General features: G+C 59.6%; 1 protein-coding gene and 2 long non-coding RNA genes across 6 annotated transcripts in view; 2 read left to right on the top strand and 1 right to left on the bottom strand.

Moving 5' to 3' along the window:
- The first annotated feature begins 2,433 nt into the window (after nucleotides 1–2,433).
- Nucleotides 2,434–6,368, top strand: LOC125627080 (uncharacterized). The gene is made up of 3 exons (XR_007353928.1): nucleotides 2,434–2,884; nucleotides 3,845–4,077; nucleotides 6,268–6,368. It is a non-coding gene; the product is annotated as an uncharacterized LOC125627080 (long non-coding RNA).
- The window catches only part of HOMER3 (homer scaffold protein 3), a 38,256-nt gene continuing 23,456 nt past the window's right edge, over nucleotides 5,315–20,114 (bottom strand). For 2 of the 4 annotated variants that reach the window (XM_048830835.2, XM_048830836.2), the window contains 5 exons: nucleotides 19,581–19,737; nucleotides 16,300–16,410; nucleotides 14,430–14,510; nucleotides 12,663–12,770; nucleotides 5,315–6,483 (listed from right to left, as the gene is read on the bottom strand). In XM_048830835.2, the coding sequence (XP_048686792.2) occupies nucleotides 6,238–6,483; nucleotides 12,663–12,770; nucleotides 14,430–14,510; nucleotides 16,300–16,410; nucleotides 19,581–19,737 (703 nt within the window). In that variant the 3' untranslated portion in view covers nucleotides 5,315–6,237. Of the gene's footprint in view, nucleotides 6,484–7,466; nucleotides 11,135–11,869; nucleotides 12,771–14,429; nucleotides 14,511–16,299; nucleotides 16,411–19,580; nucleotides 19,738–20,114 lie in introns of those variants that run through there. The other 2 variants (XM_075123362.1, XM_075123361.1) reach the window with 2 other exon arrangements.
- On the top strand, nucleotides 14,517–15,460 carry LOC125627081 (uncharacterized). The gene is made up of 2 exons (XR_007353929.1): nucleotides 14,517–14,659; nucleotides 15,240–15,460. It is a non-coding gene; the product is annotated as an uncharacterized LOC125627081 (long non-coding RNA).

The raw sequence follows: 20,114 nt of genomic DNA, 5'->3' as shown, positions 1-20,114 counted from the left end.
AGCTGCTTTCATCAGCCCTCCTCCACCTGTCTCCCAGCAGGGTCTTGCACCCTTCGGGGTCTTGCCCTGGGGCTGTGTCCGGAGCCTGCATTGAACAGCGGCTCGTAGGGTTCTCAGGCCAACAGGCTGCCTCAGTGGGGGTACAAGAGCCTCGTGCAGTGAGATCAGGGCAGGTGTCTCGCTCAAGACTGGAATGGTGTCAGTGTTGGGGAGGGGTGGAGGCACGGCGGGGGCCCTGCTGGCAGCATTCTGCCATGGGGTGGGTAGTGCCTTAGTCACGAGACCCTCCTTCCTCCGGGCACTGAACACGCTGACGGTGCTGTGACTGAGAGCGCCCCGAATCCCCAGCTGGGGAGTGGCCGCATCACAGATCTGGGCCAGCTTGGGACGACTTTCCAGTGCTCTTCTCGCCCCCCTCACCCCCGTTTCTCTCCCTCTCCGGCTCCAGTCCAGGCTGCCGCGCGTCTCCCACGTGCTTTGCACACTCAATTCTTTTCACTCTCTCAACCCCAGCTCTGCGCCCCCACCTCTTGGAGGGCTTCCCTGGTTTGGTTGCTATGGAGACTGAGCCCGGTTCAGCATTTCAAACCTCTGGAGCAGGCAGGCAAAGGGGGGCGTGGCTCGTGCGGAGCAGCGTGCGCTGGGGGTGCTCCCCACAGACTCCGGGCGACACGCAGCCTGCACCGCCTCTGCAGAAACCTCCTGCCTTACCACGGCCACGCTGGGTGTGTCTGGCCTGGTGTCAGTCCCTGAGGCTGGGCGAGCCTGGAGCGGTTCTCTGAGGCCCTTTTCTGGGCATGGAGCAGGCCCTCTTCCCTTCCCCCACCCCCTCTGCTCCCGGCTGCCAACGCTGGTCGGGTGAGGGGTTCACATGTGGCACTGGGGCCCCCAGTGGGTTAAAATGGAGCCCCCTGGGCCTGGCCATGTCTGCAGGATGGGGAAGAAGGGTGAGGGAGGAAGCAGGGGACAGGGCTTGGTGGCCAGTGGTTGGATCCAGGTGAGCCGGTGGCCCTGGTCTATCCTGAGTGAGCCGCATCCTGCGGGTGTCAGCCAGCGGACTCCAGCCTCTCGCTGCGGGAGCAGCGCCGGGAGGCAGGAGCGCTCTAGTGAAACGCTCGGGGTGAAGCCCTGGACCTGTGTGTTCCTGCCCCAGCTCGTCTTCAGCTCCCAGTTCCCCGTGGGGGCCAGCCGAAGAGCCCCCAGTCCTGTGGGCATGTGTGTGATTCCTGGCTCTGGGCCCTAGGATCCACCCAGCCCGGCTGGCCGGAGGGCAGTAACGCACAGCTTATGTGTTACCCGCCAGCGCTGTCGGGTTCGGCTTGGGGCAGCCTTGCTCTCTGTCCTGCACCAGGCGGGGTTTTGCCGGCTTTGCGCAGGGCTGGCCCCTGAGCTCCTGCTGCTCCCATGCCCGGTGCTGCAGTCTGGCACCCAGGGCCGGTGCTTTCGCGTGGATCGCCGCTCTGCGTGCTGGCATGCGGCCTGCCCGTTCCCGCAGAGCCAGCTGCAGTGGTGGGGTCAGGTGCTGTTTGCACTTCACAAGCCAAGCTCTGCGAGAGAACCCCTGAGTGTGACTCTTGGCTCCTACTGGGTCCCTTCTCTGGGGAAAATTTGGTGGGTGCAGAACCCCCACCGGCAGCTCTCCGCCCCCAGCTCACCTCACCTCACCTCCGTCTCCTCCCCCGAACGCGCCGCCCCGCTCTGCGTCTCCGCCCCCCGCACCCCCCCCCCCCCGCGAATCAGCCATTCGTGCGGGAAGCTGGGCAGGGCTGAGAAGCATGCGGTGGCGTCACGCTCAGGCCCAGGGAGGTGGAGCTGAGGGGAGCTGGGGAGGGTGGGGGGACGTGAGGAGGGCTGCCCGCGCCGCAGCAGGTAACCCCGGGGGGGGAGGGCAGGGGAACCGCTCCCCTCCGCCTCCCTGGGCCTGAGCGGGAAGCCGCCACCTGCTTCTCAGCCCGCCCCGGCTTCCCGTGCGAACAGCTGATTCGCAGGAAGGTGGGGGGCGGGGGCTGCGCGTTCAGGGGAGGAAGCGGAGCAGAGCTGCCGGTGGGGGCTCTGCACCCACCAAATTTTCCCCGTGGGGGCTCCAGCCCCGGAGCACCCAGGGAGTCGGCGCCTAAGGCGTCACTTTTGATGTGATCAGTGGGGGAGCGGCCGCTCCCCCTGCTCCCCCCCAGCTATGCCCCCCCGCCCCTAGGAGCCAGAGGGACCTGCCGGATGCTTCCTGGGAGTTGCCCCAGGTAGGCACCGCCAGGACTCCCCACCTCGCCCCCCGGCAGGTGCCTCTGGCTCTTAGGGGCGGGGCGGGCACCCACTACAGTGGCCCACGAGACCCTCCTGCCCAGTTCTGGGGGCAGTCAGGGGACAGGGGAGGGGGTTGGATGGGGCAGGAGTCCCCGGGGGGCGGGGGTGGGCCATGAACCCCTCGTGGGGATGGGGAGGGAACTGGTTGTTAAGATTTTGGCAGCTCATCACTGGTTCTATTCCCCGGGCTCGGCCACCAACCTGCTGTGACCCTGTGGGCGAGTCCCTGACTCTGCCTTCAGCGCAGTGGGGCAAGGCGCACGCAGCACCCGCTGCACGGGGCACCACTACGGCACCTGCTCCAACCACTACATCAAGGGGGCGGGCGGCTGGACGGAGCGAGCTTGGCCATTCGCAGCTGGAAAGCGACTGATGGGCAGAGGGACGCGGGCTCCCTGAACTGGAACAAACCAACCTTCTCTGCGACCGCCTGGATTTCGCTCCAGAGCTCCCCCCCGACCCAGTGCTGATGCATGAAGCCTTTCGCCTCGGCCTGCATACAGCAGAAGGGATGGGGGCGACCTGCCACAGGGCCCCCCTGCCCGCATGGAAGGAATTGAGCCTCGGCTTCGATTTACACACGGTAAGGGGGGAGCAGGGTCCCGACCACCTGCTTCCTTCACAGTCACTCTCCCTCCCAGAGGCAACAGGGACAAGTCCACAGGAGAGGCAGCTGCTAATGCAGCAAGCACGAGGGAGGATTTAAGCAGGGAAGAATTGCAGCACAAAAGAAAGACCCCCCCTCCCCCCCCAGGCAAACACACCCACCCTATGACTCCTCTGTAGGCTCTGGTCTGGTGCTTGGGGGGGCTGTTTAATGGACAGGGGTGACAGCGGGGCTGGAGGGGGGGGATGGGATGTGAAGAGGCCAGATGTGTTGGGCACAGTGAAGACCAAGTTGCTGTAAGGGGGCCAGAGCCAGGGCCCAGCCGGCCCGTTCATCCCAGACAGGAGGCCAGAGGGTCGAAGGTGCAGCAGGGAGATTGGAGCAGAGACGCCCCAAGGGGGCATGTGGGGGAGGAACTGCCCTCAGCAGACAGAGCCAAGCCTGCCTGGCAGGGTGCTACAGGGGTCACTGCTGCCGGGGGGGAGCAGAAGCCCATCCAACCCGCAGCAGAGAAGGGAACAGAAAGGAGGCCAGACGAGCCACGCTGAATCTAACTCCAGAGCACAGCGCGGGCAGCACTGGACGCGGGGGCAACCGTGCTGCTGCCTCAGCCCCATCTGCCCCCCACTGCACCCAGGGCAGCCCCCCTCCGCCCAGCTTCACCTGCCGGGGCCCAGCCAAGGGGCCCTTTGCACCAGGGCTGGCCAGAGCCAGCTGCAGGGCGCAGCCGGAGAACACCAGAGCTGCCACCTAGTCACTGCTGCTGACCAGGCCGCAGTTGTCTCCCTCGCGGGACAACCGGTTCTAAAGGGGCTTCTAAATTTAACAACCGGTTCTAACTGCGAACTGGCTCCAGCTCACCACTGAATAGAGCCTATGGGTCCACTCTCAGGCCCATCCTTCCACCTGTGCCCGTGCTCCCTCTCGTCCCTCCAGGCCCAACACCATGGCTGAGGCCGGCTCTTTGAGCAGCCTGTTACCATTGGCAGAGGGAAGGCCTTGGACAAGTAGGCAGCTGATCTCTTCTTGGGTTGAAGGAGCACCTGGATTCTCTGCAGGAGGCTGGCTGCAGGGCTGAGATGAGGCCATTGACCTTCTGTGTCCCATCTGCTGCCGGAAAGGGAGTGGGACTTGGCCAGACGAAGAGCATTTGGCCCTCTCTGGTGGAGGTGACTGTTGCATGCTGCCAGCCCGAACGCACTCCTCCGCCGTAACCTCCCCAATCTCTGCAACGGCCCTTTGTGCTGGGCTAACGTCCACCCTTAAACCCCAGTACTGAGGCCTTAGTCTGACGGACCTGCTCCCCACCGTCACCCGCATCCAGCAGCATTAAACAATCCATTTGCAGGCCTGCCACTGCATGAGAGCAGAGCAGCAGCCCCTGCCTCCATCCACCCACAGCCTCACACTGAGGCCAAGCCGTTAATAACTGCCAGCAGGGTGGCCCCGGTGCGAGTAATCAGTACTGGAGAGAAGCAGTGTTTCTCCCACCTCCTGCCTTTGTTGCATCTTCTTTGCCTGCTGGGAAGTGAAAGGCAGTTAGCTTGACTGACAGAAGCAGCCCAGTTGTTACTAGGCAGGGCTCGGCCTCTCTCACCTGTACGGCTCCCAGCACTTAGACAGATTATTCCTGCCGTGAGCAGCTGGTGATGTGGCCTGATAGTGCAGCCTTGTTGCTTCCTCTGGAGCACGGAGTCTTGCCGGGAGGAGGCGTGCAGGCTCCAGCCCTTGCGAAAGGGATGAGCCTCCCCCGGTGTGCCTCTGCTTTAGCTCCCCGTCTGTCCTGGCAGGTCCTGCAGGGCTCGAGAGCTGCTCTGATGGGCAATGATGGCTAGTGCGAGCCTGGCTGGGCAGCCACCCAGCAGAGGGGGTGTGTCCCCTGGGTGCTGATGGCCTAGCAGAGCTAAAGACGAGGCTGCGGATGGAGGTGGCGGGGATAGAAGCAGGCCCTGCCTGTTCTTGATCATAACTTTCCATGGCTGCAAACATTAGTGACGTCCGAGTAGGGTGCACATGGCGGGGGGAACAGATCCAGCACCAGGCTACTCAGGCCTCTGCAGATCGGCCCGGGGGGAGCAGCGGATCACACCGGTACCCATCAGCTGGGATGCCGCGGTGTTTCCCGGGGGGCTGTGTCCTGCTGTGTGAGCAGCCTGCTGGGCTGTTAACATCAGCTCTCCTGTTCCAGCTGCTACTCATACTCCCATTGCAAGGGGGGCTCTTGTGAGAACGGGAGCCTGCTGTTCCCAGTAGGGGGTGCAAGGAGCTGGCCTTGGGCAGAGGAGAAGAGCAGGGCTTGCGTGACTAATTGTCCCCACAGCTCACGGTCTTGCCATGTCCCGCGAGCAGAAACAGCCGGCGTGTGCCAGAGAAGAACAGGAGTAATAATCACAAATTACTGCGGGAAAGGGGATGGCAAACCTCGCCGGAGGCTCTGCTTTTATTGTGTGTATCTGAACATTTTCCAATATGCACATTTAACTGCCTCCTCTCAGCCCATTGTCCTCCTGGGGGGGGACGGAGGGGGAGGGCGGAGGCTTTAAACTGGGAACTTTCCCCCTAGCTGTGAAGTGTAAACAGACCAGCTCCAAAACTAAAAATAACCCACGTCCTCAGAGGCAGATCAGCTGATCTCTCCAGCCCTGACGGGGGAGGGGGCTGGGTCACCATCAGTGATGCTGTTTAGTCACCCAGCTGCAGCTCCCTTGGCAGGTTAATCCCAGCTGGGCCCCCTCACCTGATTCCAGGATTCAATCGGAGCATCCCATGGTCACACTAACGCAGGCCCAACATGGAGTTGCTAAAGGATTTGTGCCACAAGGGCCTATGCAATGGGGTTGCTAGGCTGGGTCATTGCCTGGTCACGGGTGCAGGGCATTGCTGGGAACATAAACCTTTTGTTCCTTCTGGTAAATCACATTCATGGGTGAGGTGTTCTGACACTTGTGCCCGGCCAGAGCCATGTCCCTCGCGGATCACCAAGCATGCCACAGTGCCCCTGGGGGACGATTAGCCCCTTTGTACAGCTTGGGAAAGTGAAGCCTAGAGAGGATTAAATGACTCGCCCACGGTTGCAGAATGAGTCAGTGGCGGAGTGGTTAGGAGTCCTGTCCGCTATTCTGAGCTGTGGCCAGCTGCAGTGCCAGACTGAGGTGCCCAGGCTGTGTGTGCACCGTGGGCACGCTGCATTGACATTGCTGTAGGATGTGCTCCAGTGGGGGAATGTCCTTTTGCTGAGGGTTCCTGCTTGCTGTCCCCCAGAGTGACAAACTGGATGTCCCTCGGGCTAGGCCAGGTGTAGATTCTGAGGCCAGAAGGGACCAGTTCAATCACCTAGTCTGACCTCCTGTATCACACAGGCCAGAAGGCTTCTCTGTATTGATTCCTGCACCCAAACAGACGGGCATGAGAGACTCGCACTGTGCATCGCTTCCGGGCAGCGACCAAGACTCCCAACTGCAGCACATCTGATCCAGCAACCTGCTAGTCGTGAGATGCTTGTGCAAGGGTCTGGAGGAGCCTTGGGGGACTGTGGCCTTCCTCTGAACACATCTTAAAACGAGGGTAAGATCAGACTGTGAGAGAGAATTCAGAATGTGGGGCATTAGCAAACCACCTGCCAACCGCTCGTCTGACCTCTTGAAGCGGCTGCTCTCCCCTCCACTGCCCTTTGCGGCTGCACAACCGTGTCTCAGAAAGACGAATCACACAGCGGCTCTTTGTTCCACAAATGTAACCATTTCACTCAGAACTCTTCCAGGCGGGTGAGTTGGGATGGGGGCGGGGAGGGAAGGGCTCCAAACCTAGCACCTCAGAACCTAGTGGGAGATCTGAAAACCAGGCAGCTGCCCAAGACTGGGACTTTGTGGGAGTCTGGTATCCAAACCCCCCCACATTCAGTGGGAGCTGCTCAGTGAATTACCTGGGGGAAGCCCAGCCCCGATCTTTAGGTGTGAAGACCCTGAAGACTGTTTTTCCCAGGCTAATCTCACATACAAACAGCCCCCCCACCCCAATCACTGCTCAGGCTGTGCTTTACATGCATTGCCTCCTAAATAATTAAGAAGCCCATTTGCCGGCAGATGCATCAAACGTACTGAGTTATCTGCAGTCAGCAGAATTACTCCTGCCAGCAGCAAAGCCCCTGTTATTGGGCTGCTTGACAATAATTGCCAGTGGGCGAGAGAAGCAACAATAAAAGCGGCCGCGTTGCAGTTCACCGGCTGCTGTTTGCATAAGGAAGTGATTTTAAAGTGATGAAGACGGAAGTCTGGGGGAACCCCCTCGGGTTTCTCGTGGGTGCTGAAATGGGAGCGCTTCCCAGGCCTGGGAAGTGTGGGTTGGTGTTAGGAGTGGGCTGTCTTAACAGATCCCGGAGTCAGTGCTTCATTTGAGTGGGGTGGAGCCACGCTGTGCTTTGCTGCACCCAGCTGCCATGCGGCTGCCTCCTCTGGATTTAGGGCCTTTCTGGAACTAGCTGGTGATAAATGGGATTTGTTGGTTTGGAAAAGCCGAGGATTGCAAAGGGAGAGGCGCTCCAGAGTCATCCAGCCCGTGCTGGCCCTGCACTGCCTCGGTAAAAGGCTTTTAATGAACAGGGGCGACAGGGCAGAGCAGGTTGAAAAGCTGCTCTTCCAGATTACTCTGGCAATTGCAAATAGCACCCGTGGGGAAATGAGAGTGTAACGGAAACTGGCTTGCGCTCTCGCTGGGTCCTGAACACCTGGAGGGCAGAGTGTCCTAGCACAGGCTGGCCAAGGTCGACTGTACAGTGCGCCACATGCCCCCCCCGCCGCCCCCCAAAACCCTGCTGGCCCCCAGGCAGACAAGGGCAGGAGCACAGGCTGCGGACGTGCCCTAGTGAGGAGGCAGTTGGGCAACTCAGCCAGAGGCGTCCACGGCTAGAGAATTAGATTGAGAGGAAGTAAATCGGTTCATGGGGCGTGTGTGACTGGGCCATGCTCACAAGTGTCACAGCAAGGGAGAACTGGCACCCTGGGGTTGCTCATTTCTCTGGGGGCAGTGCGGTCCCAGGCCTGCCCCACCAGGATGCTGACAGGTCCGTCCCACAGGGTCTGTGAGGCAGGGGTGTTCCCAGGAGCAGGTGAGGAAGTGGGTCGTGATGTCATGGCCAAAATGTACGCTGGTCGTGTGGAAACCCACTGAGCTCTTTCTAACAGCTGCAGCTCCGGGCTTTCTGCTCCCCACCAGCCCCGAGGGAACACCCCACTCCAACGAGCCCCAGCCCCTTGCCCTGGTCTGGGCCGTGCGGCGGGAGCCCCGGTTGCTCCCGTGCAGCGGGAGCCCCGGTTGCTCCCGTGCAGCGGTGCTACGTCCTGGATTGGATCGCTGGACGGGGCACGAGCAGCGGAGAGGTCTTGGAAGGCAGGTGGGGCTGGGGCTGTTTCAGCATCACATGCCAGCCCGGGGCCTCGCCCACAGCAGCATGGGGCTGAGCCAGGCTTGGCAGGGACTTGTGCTGGGACCCTGGGTGTAGCCAGCCGCTCTTGGGCAATGCCGCACCAGAAGAGGTGCCTTCGCCAGGCAGTGAGATGCCTCCGACTCTGCTCAGGCCTCCAAACCAGGGCCAGGCACTGCCCACTCAATGAGATCAGATGGAGATGAGCTGGCTAACCCCAGGAGGGGGAGCCATGCCCTGCCCCATTGCCCTCTGCCTTGTCAGCCCCGGAGGGGCAGCATTCAATCAAACCATGCATGTTTGCATGTTGGTGGCCTGCCTTTCATGGGATCATCATCTTGCTGCTGGGTCATGACTAGGGGCTGTGCCCCATCAGCTCCTGGCAGTCGAGGAGCGTGGGGTGTGTCCTTACATGGAGCATGAGGGGTTTTCTGTTAACCTGCCTTGTTTAAACTGGAGCCTCGTGTCTGAGAGCCTCAGGCTCTTGCGGGGGTATGGTAGTACAATGGGGACTCGGCCCCCAGAATAGATTTGGTTGGTTCAGGGCCCAGCCTTAACATCGCATGGTTTTAAATCAGCAAGCTAACAAGTTCTAGGGCCCTATTCTCCCGTCCCCTCACAGGCAGACAGGGCAGAGCCTGCCCCTTCCTGCCTTCGGCCAGCTCCTTGGCCATGACTCACCATGCCCAGCTCTTCGGTGTCCTGGCTCCCCGTGACACAGCTGGATGCGGAGGCGTGGTGACTCAGTGCATGGCGCTGCATCTCTGCAGGACAGAGGAAGGAAAGCAGCAGCAGCTGCGGCCGAGGGAAGCAGGCCGGAGCCAATCAGGTCCTGGCTGGAGTGTGAGCCTGAGACAAATGACTCCTGCGCCGTGCTTGGAGGGGAAAGCTAAGCCAAGTGCAGGCTGGCGCTCAGGGTTTGCCATGCACATGGCTCCTGGCGGTGTGTTTGTAACATCACTGCGTGACTGGAGCCCTTGCCACACTCCCGACTTCAGTCAGTCAATGAGCCAAATTAGCCTCTGCTGGGGGGCTGAGGGTGTTACACCGGGAGCGACTGGGGCTGTGCTTGCGAGATGTAAAGGGTCATTACAAACCCTGGCTAGTGACAGTGCTGCTGCCAGCAACAAGTCTGGGCTAGCAAGCGCACAGGTGAGCAAGGCAGGTGGGAACCGGGCAGAGCCGCAGTCTCAGCTGAGCGCCGTGCTGTGGCTTGTGTCAGCTCCATTCCCACTCAGAATCAGTCCTGCTCCACTTGCCACCTCCTCGTCTTTCAGCTTGAGGGAGCTGATTCAGCCTGGGATGTTGCTCAAGCCAGTTCAGCCCGCCCCGATTGCTGGGAAACTCCAATCTCGCCACCGGCTACACAGTAGCGAGAGGCTGGGTGGGGAGACATGGAGGACATAGTGGTGGGAAGTCAGACCTAGTCCCTTTAACATGCCCCTTCTCCAGGTAGTTTGCATGTGGTGTGAGACACAGACAGGACCCGGGGGTGGGTGAGCGGCTGACAACATGAAGAGGAGATGCCTCCTTAACCCAGTGCCGCTAGCGGAACCAGAGTGAATGCACCTTTCCTGCGGCTGATCTCTTATTTTCCAAGGGGGCCACGGTTGCCTCCGGACCCGGAACCCAGCGCTGCATGTACCCCCGGCCATTCTTGTCTCCCCCCACACACACAGTGAACACCCTGCGGGCGGCACACGTTACAGCTAGCTCTAGCCCCCACACAGGCGTGGGAGCAGCTCATGCAAAAAAATTCTCCTGGCTGCGCAGGTTCAGAAATCTACATTTCCCCACAACTCCTAAGCTTTGAAAGAGAGGGAGGGGGCCAGCCTAACCTAGACACCTACTTCAGGATCTCCCTGGCACCTGCTCCTGCCCTTACGGAAAGCAACAGGCCAAATGCCTGTCTCAGTTACACAGGGGTAAGCAGGGGCTGGGGTTCAAGGGAGCCCTGAGGCAGTTAGGTGCAATGGCAGATCCACTGAAATCAGAGCAATCACTTCCCTTCACATCAGCTTCACACTGAAACCTCTTCTCGTGCTGGGGGCATGAGCGAGAGGCGGCTCAGCCCCACCTGAGTTATGCTTTTCACCCAGGTACACGCAGACAGAGGATCTGACCCTGTGGGCAGAAGGCAGGATTTGGCTGCTGGGGTTGCTGGAGTTTTAGGCAGATTCTGCAGCATCTCTACAAGCCCATGGAAACATTCTCCAGTTATGTCTGTCTACACTACACCTATGGCAGCAAGGAGAAAAATAAAAAACAGACCCGGCCCTGGACCCTCTGGGTAACCGGCTACGTCTACACACGCTGCTTCCTCATTAGACACAGGCTAAACATGCTACTACGCAACTAGTGGGCTCCACAGGGCCTGGGGGGGGGGGTGGAGGGGTGTAACAGACCCTCCTCCTACAGGCCTTGTTGGATTTACATCATTTGGCAACATCCATAAGGACCCACAAATGTCCCGCAGCCCCTAGGGAACCCAGGCCCAATGTGCTCCAAACAGCCAGCGTCCTAGCTGCATCCAGCTATGCAGCTCAAGGTGGAGCGTAGCATGGGGGCCTGCACCCTCCAGAGGCCATGTGGCTCGTGTGGCTGCTATATCCCTGGACCACGCTTCCCAAGAGGCAACAAGAGCACCTGGGATTTCCTGCGTTTAACTCAGGTGAGTGACAGCCCTTGGAGCCTGGACAGATGCCCCCCCCCCCCCCAAGCTATCCTGTTTCTCAAACCCTAATCTCCCCAGCACTGCCTGCTTCTCCCAGCTTAAAGCAGCTTTGGAAAGTACGAAAACCCACTGCCTTATGTCACGGAGTCCCTGGGCGATGCTCTGGAACTGCTCCCCATGAAGCCAGTCAGGACTCTGGGGTAGTCGCCTTTCTGTGAGCAGCCTGTCTTCAGGACACGCAACTCACACAGCTTCCACCTTCCTGGGTCTGACCTCGGAGCATTCAGCATCCTCTGCCCCTCCGTGCGCTTCCCCCAGCGAGTCCGCTCAGGCGGGGCTCCTGGGGAAGCCAGAGGGTCCTGCACCCCAACATCGCAGTCAGACGTGACTCTCAGCCAGCCAGTAAAACAAAAGGTTTATTAGACGACAGGAACATGGTCTAAAACAGAGCTTGCAGGTGCAGAGAACGGGACCCCTCAGCTGGGTCCATTTTGGGGGGCAGTGAGCCAGACAACCACGTCTGCACTTCACTCCATGTCCCAGCCAGCCCCAAACTGAAAACCCCCTCCAGCCCCTCCTCCTCTGGGCTTTGTTCCTTTCCCGGGCCAGGTGGTCACCTGATTCCTTTGTTCTCCAACCCTTCAGCTCTCACCTTGCAGGGGGGAAGGGCCCAGGCCATCAGTTGCCAGGAAACAGGGTGTCGGCCATTCTCTGTGTCCAGACTCCTGCACACACATGCCCTCTAGGGCTCTGCAATGATCATACACCCTTACCCCACCCCCTAGATACTTAAGAACTGCCTAGGGGAAACTGAGGCACCCCCACACTATTCAGAGGAAACATTAAGAACAGTCCCACTTCGTCACACCTTAAAATAAAAAACATCTTGAAATCCTGCAACTTATTCCCCTCTGGAGGGTATGACTGGGCAGCCACAGAGGAATGGGGCCAGGTGAGGAGCCGTTCCTGCCCATGAGGGTCCTGGAAGCCCCTGACAGTGAATAAAAAGTGATCAGAGTCTATTAAAAAGATGGGACATGAGTACGGTTGGGAAGGGGGAGAAGGAGCAGCTACCGCCCATGGTGTGATGGGCCTTCGCCTCCTGGGGCCTGGAAGGAGGAGCCAGGCAGTTTGGTTCACAAGAAGCAAGCGGTTCCCTATAAAACTACTGAAAAATGGGCAGGCAGGTGACCCCTGTCTCTAGAATAGGAGTGTTTCCTTCTGTAAAGATGTCGGGGAAATGCGTTAGTGAGTGAGGCTAGGAGAGTAATGTCATTGAGCAGCATGGGGAGACCCTGTCACCTCTGGACCACGCCGCCGGGCAGGATCCAGAGAGGTCTGGACATGACTCATGGACGCTCCTTGGGTGGAAACCCCCCACAGTTCAGCTGCCCACTGGCACCACGTCTGCCCTCAATGCACAGGAGGCAGCTCTGGCCAGTCTCCACACACAGTTGCAGGGGGCTGTTGGTTTGTGGCTGGACGCCGCCCAGGTCACAATTCCACGGCCCTGCTGCAGTTTGCGACTGGCCCCAGCTGGGCTCTGCCCCTCCCGGAAGGTGTCTCTGTGGCCAGGCTGCTCAGTTGCTTTCCACCAGCTTGGCAAGTCCCTGCCGGAGCTCGCTGAGCTCAAATATCTTCACATCCATTAGCTCGCCCACCTTGGTGACTTCGCCCTGCATCTTCTCCCTCTCGGCCAGCTGCTCGGCCAGGGTTTGCTCAGCCACATGCAAACCTCGCTCCAGCTCCGCGTTGCGTCCCTCCAGCTCCTGGCCAGGGATGCAAAGACTCAGTAAATAAAAGGACAATGAAGCAGCTACCCCTCCACCTTAACCGCACCCCCCTCCAGCAACACACACACGGCAGCTACCCCTCCACCTTAACCGCACCCCCCTCCAGCAACACACACACGGCAGCTACCCCTCCACCTTAACCGCACCCCCCTCCAGCAACACACACACGGCAGCTACCCCTCCACCTTAACCGCACCCCCCTCCAGCAACACACACACGGCAGCTACCCCTCCACCTTAACTGCACCCCCCCCAGCCAATACACACACACAGCAGCTACCCCTGCACCTGAACACCAGTGCGCACACACACCCTGCCTGTTCTCTACACCTGTGCCCTTCCACTGACACACACAGAGAGGTTATCCCCTACGCCAGCACAGATGCCCATGTCCTCACCCCTACTCATCACATACCCATGTGGACAATCCCCTGCCACGGCCCTTCTCACACGTGCACGGAAAACACATTCCTTTATTGATCCCATTGCTGAACTTGCCCCAGCAGCTCTGGCTGGAGTTCACCTCTTGATACCTGGGCTTGACCCCCCTGGCCTGTGTGGTCTGAGCATCACCCTGCTGCACACTGCACGTGGCAGGAGTCTGGGAGCTCAGGTCTTCCACACGTCAGCCATCTAATTGGACCAGCGTCTGGAGATGCAATGCCAGAGCTGTCCACAGGCCCAGCAGAAACTCTCTTCTCCTGGCCTCTGTCCAGGCTTGGAGCTGCAGGCCTAGGATAAGAGCACGTCGGTCTGTCTCCACCCCACACCCAGCACCCGGTCACTGTGCAGGACGATGCTTGAATATATTCTTTGCCTCATAAAACCAGAGTCCTGTGTTGTGAGCAGAGCCTGTATCAGAGTCCCAGGCCCCAGTGGTCCCTGACGGGCAGAAGCAGGCAGCCCTCTCGGAGCCTGGATAGATGGATTGAGAGAGCTGCCATCTGCTTTCTGCCTAGGGGTACAGAGCAGCTTGCATCCCTCTTTGCCTGCCCTCCCCTGTGAACCCGCTGGAGTCAGAGCTCCACCCCCGAGGGGGTCAGCTGGCAAGAGACTCTCCAGCTCCCCTTCCCGCAGGCGGGGAGCATCCTCTGCCCAAAATGGGGCCCAGCCAGTGAGGGCTGCCTGGGGATGGAGGGTTACAAGGCACCGCCCCGCCCCAGCTGCATGTCCAGCAGGACGCATCAGGCTCTGGGGGAAATGTGATACGCAGAGAGGGTTCGTTATCTTCTCAGTTCACGCTGGGTGTGTGCATGTGCTGGGTGTGACTGCCATTCTGTGGGGCGTGGGAGGGAGGGGAGAAGGAAGTACATCCCAATCCTGTTGCCCAGCAGCACCCCAGAAACAGACAGGATGGGGTCCCCTTGCTGACCACGGCTGGGGAAATCATTCCCCTGTCAGCAGCTCTGCAGAAAGAGGAAAGGGGGAGCCCAGCCTAGTTCGGCTGGAAGCAGAGTGAGAACCCCAGACCTGCACCCTCTCGGGCACAGGGGAGAGGGGTGTAGCTGGGACGGTGGTGCCGGCCGTCCCCCGGTCTTTAATGGTGCATCACGATGGATCAGTCCAGACAGCGGAGTGCTGTCCCCAGACCTGCCATTCTAGACGGGATCTCCCCGGCCAACCTCCCCTCTGTCACCTGCAGCTTCTGCAGCATTTCCTCGCGCTCCCCCTCCGTCTCCCACTGGCTGCTCTTCTGGCTCTTCAGCTGCTGAATTTCCTGAATCACAGAAAGGAAAATAATCACTGCCTGGGCCAGCCCCGTGCTCCCTGAGCCATCGCTTCTGATGCAGCCTCCGCGGTCATAGGCCATGCCAAGCCAGGAGACCGATGCCACGTTGTGCTAACACCCCACCACAGGGGATACAGGTACGCAGCCCCCTCAACCCTCCCCTGACTATGGCCAAAGCCAGGTTCCCTGGCTCCAGGCCCTCCACCCCCAGCCCTCCTGGCTTAGCCCATGCTGCTTGTCTGACCACCCCCACAGGGCACGTCTACACTGCAGCAAGGGGAACAGAACTGGCCCACTAGAAATCCCAGTGCGGATGGTGCAGCTGGGGCTGGAGCTTGGGCTCTCAAGCCTGGGGCCTGGCTAGGAGCATGAGCTGCCACCCAACCAAGTCCTGTTAGGGTGAGTCTGTCTCCCACGGTTGGAGATGTAGATGCACCCACAGTGTCCTGCTCCAGTGCTCACACCCAGGCCTTGTCTGTGCCGCCCCCTCCTGATCCTGCCTGCCTATTGCCCACCCTTTCCTCCAGCCCCCACTAGCCCAGGAGCCTTAGGTCTTAACAAAACAAAGAGCAGATTAACCCCTCCGCCTGCCCTCTGCTTGCACGCCACCTCCTCTTGCTCCCACTGCATCTTAGACTCCTGGCTCGGCTTGACTCCAGGGGCAAGGCCTCCCCGCGTACCCCTCACACCACGGCCTTTCCCCTTTCTTCTCGGCAGGTGATGGGGGCAGACGGAGCTCTCGCTCCAGACACACACTGAACAATCTGCAGAACAAACTCCCACCCCCACCCCTTGCCAGGAGCATCCCCCGGCGCTCCCACCCACCCGCTTGGCACAGCTAGGGAAGAAGGTGCAAATGAACAAAGCCCAGAGACTCTCTCCACATCTCCCTTCCCCCAGCCCCTGTAATTAAAGCTCTGCTTTCAATCATTAATGTACATGCTGTGAAAGCAAGAAGCAATAACTAGGCCAGAGGTTAAACATAGCTGCTGAGGAGAGGGGCGGGCATGTGGGGCAGGCTGTGCCATCTGCAGCTGAACCAGCTACACCAGAGGCTGTCATGGGAGGGGTGAGGCAGGGGCTGTCTGATGCCCTGGCCTGGGACCAGGAGCCTTCACATGGGGACTCTCAGGCTTCACACCTATTTAGCCTCAATCCTCTTTTGTGAGCAGGCCAGGAGGCCACACGGGGCCCCTCCAGTGCTGACCTGTGACCCTCTTCTCCTTGGGAAACTGTCCTCCCTTACGCAGGGGCTTTTCGCACCACTCTGCACAGAGGAAGCAGAACATGCTTCAGGAAGCATCTTGGGGCCCCAGGGCCCCGACAGACATCTGCTCCCCAGACTAACCAGCGAAGTGTAGCCCCAACAGCTGCTACGTTCGCTGGAGAGAGGTAGAGTGATGGGCACAAAGCCAACAGGGGGTGGGGGAAACGGCAGGGGTTTGCTAAAGGGCAGGAAACCGTCCAACGTTATGGAGGCTGGGGCTGGCCCAGTAAGATCTGGCCCAGTGCCACAGAACAGAGTTCTCACTCACCCATCTGGGGGTCATTATCTGAGCACGAACACAGGACTCCATGCTCTTCTCCCTGGGCCCGGGACAGAACTCGCTCTGAGAGCGGCGGGAGCGGACCAGGGGGGTCCCACAGGCCAGGGAGGAGGGGAGAGATAGAGGGTAGCATTGTGGGGTGTGGCAACGACAGGCCAAGATTCACTCCCTTGGGGCACTGCGGTCATTCAGCCGCTGCTCTGTGCTCTCATCTGCTCCACTGCTGTTACCTCGTCTTTAGCCTTGATCAGCAGCTCCAGCTCCTCCAGCGTCTGGTTCAGCTCCTCCTTGCTACCCTCACTGGAGGAATCATGGGCTCTCTGCAGCTCCAGTTCAGCCACCTAAACAGATATGCAGGGAGGAGGGAATTGGGTCACGGTGCTGCGTGCCTGCCGCAGCTGGGTGCACAGGCCTGGGGATGCAGCTAAGGGGCTGGGCAGGGGCTTGTGCACTGAGGCAGGTTGAGACAAACCTTCCAGGTGATGAGCAAGGTGATTATTCCTGCCCAGAAGCCGCCGGACCCCAGCAGCCACAAAGAGAGGGAACCTCGTGGCTTCTAACTAGGACATGCCCACCCCACAATTGCAGACTCTGCTCCTTGGAGGATCTGGCACCGCTGTCCTAAAGCCCTCCTGGCCAGACTGGGGGGATATTTAAAGGGGAAGGATCTTTCCCACTGTCCCTCTCCGCTCAGTGTGTAAACATGGGCTGGTAAAGCTGGGAAACTCCACCCCAGCGCCCACCAGGAACAAGGTATCTGAGGCTTCAGTTTTCCATGGGCTGGCCCTTCACTCGCTATCGCTGCTACCAGCCCTTCTCCAGAGCTGGCCCCCACCTCTCTATGGGATTTCGGAGTGCCTGTCACCTTGGTATTTAGCTTCTACAGACCAAAGGCTTCCATGAGCCCCCAACACTATAGCCGCGCAGCAGGGAACATGGGGCGGCAGCCATGTCTAGCCGCCCGCACCCCACGCTCCTTGGAGAGCTGCGCTGGGCATGGAAGATTCTCTTGCTGCTCTGTCTGTGCTGGGACGTTAGCAAATGGCACCAGGGACCCAAGGGTCAGGAGCACGTGACAGTCCCTAACCAGGCAAAACTCAGCCATGATCTCCTCCCCTCCTGCCAAGTACATCTGCCCCCAAGGCCCTCCCCCCCCAGATACTCATTGCCTCTTCCCCGGAGGTTCCCCTTCCTCACAAGTACCCCTCTCTTCTTCCACCAGAATGTCCCCTCTCCTCTTCCCCCAAGGGTCCCTCTGCTCCCCCTCCAAACTCCAAGTCCAACCAGGTACCGCTCCCCCGCTTCCCAGACTTTCCCCTCCCCCCGACTCAGAGACACAGGGCCTTTCTGGTGGCCCTTCAGCCCCTGCCTAGTGGCTGGAATCCTCAGTCTCACTTTGCACAGAAGCAAGATCTTGTCCAGTGGCTCCCGCCGGGCTGACCCTGAACAAAGATTCCCTCCCTCCCATCAGTGCAGATCACAAGCTCCAACAAACGTCAGAACCACGCTCTATCTATAGCCCCGTTCCCCCTTCCCCTGCAGGCTCACACTTCCAGCAAAGCTGGGCCAGCTGACATCAGTCGCACGGCCCTGCAATGTGCGCAGAGGGACAGGCTCTGCTCTCAGTCCCGCCTCTGTGGAGCCAGAGGCTCAGCTGCAGTCACTGGAGTTACCACAGATTTACACCAGTCTTAACGAGGGGCAGGGCTTGGCCCAGGTGCTCTCCGCTTCTGAAAAATGCTTCACAGAAGCTTTAATAATTAACCGGCAGAGGATTCGCTTTGAAAAGTTCATACCAGGACCCGCACCTAGGATGAAAACCCTCGACCTTGTCGGCACTGAGCTCGGCTGGTGTGGTTCCAACAGGGGAGCTCCAGTAGAGGGGTGTGCGGTGGTGGGATACACCAGGCGACATGGGCTAGGCTGGGCCTGCAGCAGGCTTAGCTTGATGCTGGTGATCATAAGCTGCCAGATTCCCAGGATCACTGCCATCATGATCCTCAGAGCTCTGGGCCCCTGGAGGCCACCCCTGACCCCATGATGGGAGCGCCTTGCAGTGAGTCAGCAGATGCTCTGGTTTATTAATGGGCAACTCTCTGGACACTCTTGACTCTTGATATTTTCCCCAGTTCTTTCAAGTTCCCGTTTATGGGGTCAGCCAGTCTCATTAGACCTACGACCATCCCTTTGGATGGCAGAACATTGAACAATCGGGGGATGGGGGCGGGATCGGCGGCCCTTGGTTCTGAGGCCCTTGGTTAATCCCCACAGCAGCTGTGGCGGGCGACGCAAACTTCCCTCTCCCACCACCCACGTGCGCACACCTCTGCCACGTGTCCCAGCCACGCCTCGCAGGGCGTCCTCTAGGGGCGAGAGGGAAGTTCATTCTTTGTGGCTTATTCAGTCCTTGGTGTTTCTGCTGAGAATTAGTATCAGGCCTTGAGACTCTCTTTGGGATGCTCACTGGGTATTGGGCTGGAAACCACCAACACATCACCTAATGGGACTACTGAACAGCCCTACGTTGCCTGGGAACAACGGCTGCTTCCTTCAGACCTGCATGTAACCCAAACTGGCCTAGAGGCGAAAAGACTCCACAACCCCTTTGCAAGGGCTCTGTAGTCCCTTCCCAACCAAATCCTGCAAAGACTCCCGCAGCTGCCTTCCCAAAACTCCTCTCCACTCCTCCGCCCTGACCCTGACGCAGGCACAGCTGATGCGGGATCTCTCCCCCACTAGTTAGGTCAACAGACCCTATTGTTCCACCAAAGGCAGGATACAAGGGCCTGTTTGTCGGGATCAACGCCGCTGCTGTTCTGCTCTGAGCTAATTTTAGCAGTGTGAGTGTCTTTCACCCCATCTGTTGCCAGGCCAGACAGCTGCCCAGGTGCATGGCTCAGGGGCAGGAGGTGAATGTGACAGGGAGCACAGCCCTCACTCATCACGGGTGGCAGCTGGGGAACCTCAGGCAACAGGAGTGAGAGAGAAACACTCCCACATGCTCTCCTCCCCACCCCCACCCTGCTGTACCAGCCATCCTGCAGGAAGGGAGGGCAGGGGAGCAGGACCTGCTGTCACTCAGCAGCATTATCTTTGGCTCCTTAATAAATGCTGTCCAGAGGCAACGTGGGGCGGGGGGGCATGTGGGGTCACATGTCCCCTCGGAGTCACTGCTTGGCTTGTACTGAGTATGCTCAGTAACAGCTGTTGAAGCTGCTGTCCTCACTGACCCCCCAGTCTGATGCGAGGTCCCATCCTGCTGGGCTCTTAGGAAGGGGACTGAAGTTTGGGGATCTAACTCTCTGGAGCCCTCACCTATCACCAGCAAACAGGAGGCAGGACAGCAGGCTAAATGGCCCAGTGATCTGATCCATTATAGCAACAGCCGTAACCCGCTGACGCCCAGGTAGAACCCTTCATCTGCAGCCGATCTCCCACTGACACCCCAAGCATGTGGCCCACAAGCAGATTTGAGACCAGGGTGCCGCCTTGCCCCATTCCTTGTGCTCACCCGCAGCTGCAGCGTCTCTGTCTCCTCCTGGTACGCGGCCAGCTGCTTCTTCCACTGCTCCACGCTGGCGTTGGCTTCCTGAAGGGCAGCCACCAGCTTGTTGTTGTTGTCCTGGAGGGTGAAGAATTCAGCTTCCCACTGAACCTCGGGCACCGAGCTGCAGGAGGGGGCAGGGAACCACAAGCCGGGAGTGAGAGGCAGGGAGAGAGGTCTCTCCTCCCCTGGGGGTGTTTCAGCAGAGAGGCCTCCCTTCCCCCATTGGGCAGCTTTCTGAAGAGCCAATGCCCAACACAGACATGCCCTAATCAGAGCCAATCCCGCGGGATGGGACCTCAGGCCACCGTGACCCTGCCCATCCAGGGGCTGCTCTAGCCTAGCCTTGGTGTCCTTCAGAACACCAAGGAGGCCGTCCTGGAAACCATGGCTTCGGCGCTGAGCAATGGTGAGTTCCAACAAAAGACAAACACTGCAAGCTCCCGTCAGAAGCGCAGGTCTGCTGGCGACAGGGACATGGCCTCCTCCTGGGCAAACTGC

This window comes from Caretta caretta, chromosome 25 (genome assembly GCF_965140235.1).
Source record: "Caretta caretta isolate rCarCar2 chromosome 25, rCarCar1.hap1, whole genome shotgun sequence".
NCBI classification, from domain to species: domain Eukaryota; kingdom Metazoa; phylum Chordata; order Testudines; family Cheloniidae; genus Caretta; species Caretta caretta.
This window is presented reverse-complemented; position numbering and strand designations above follow the sequence as displayed.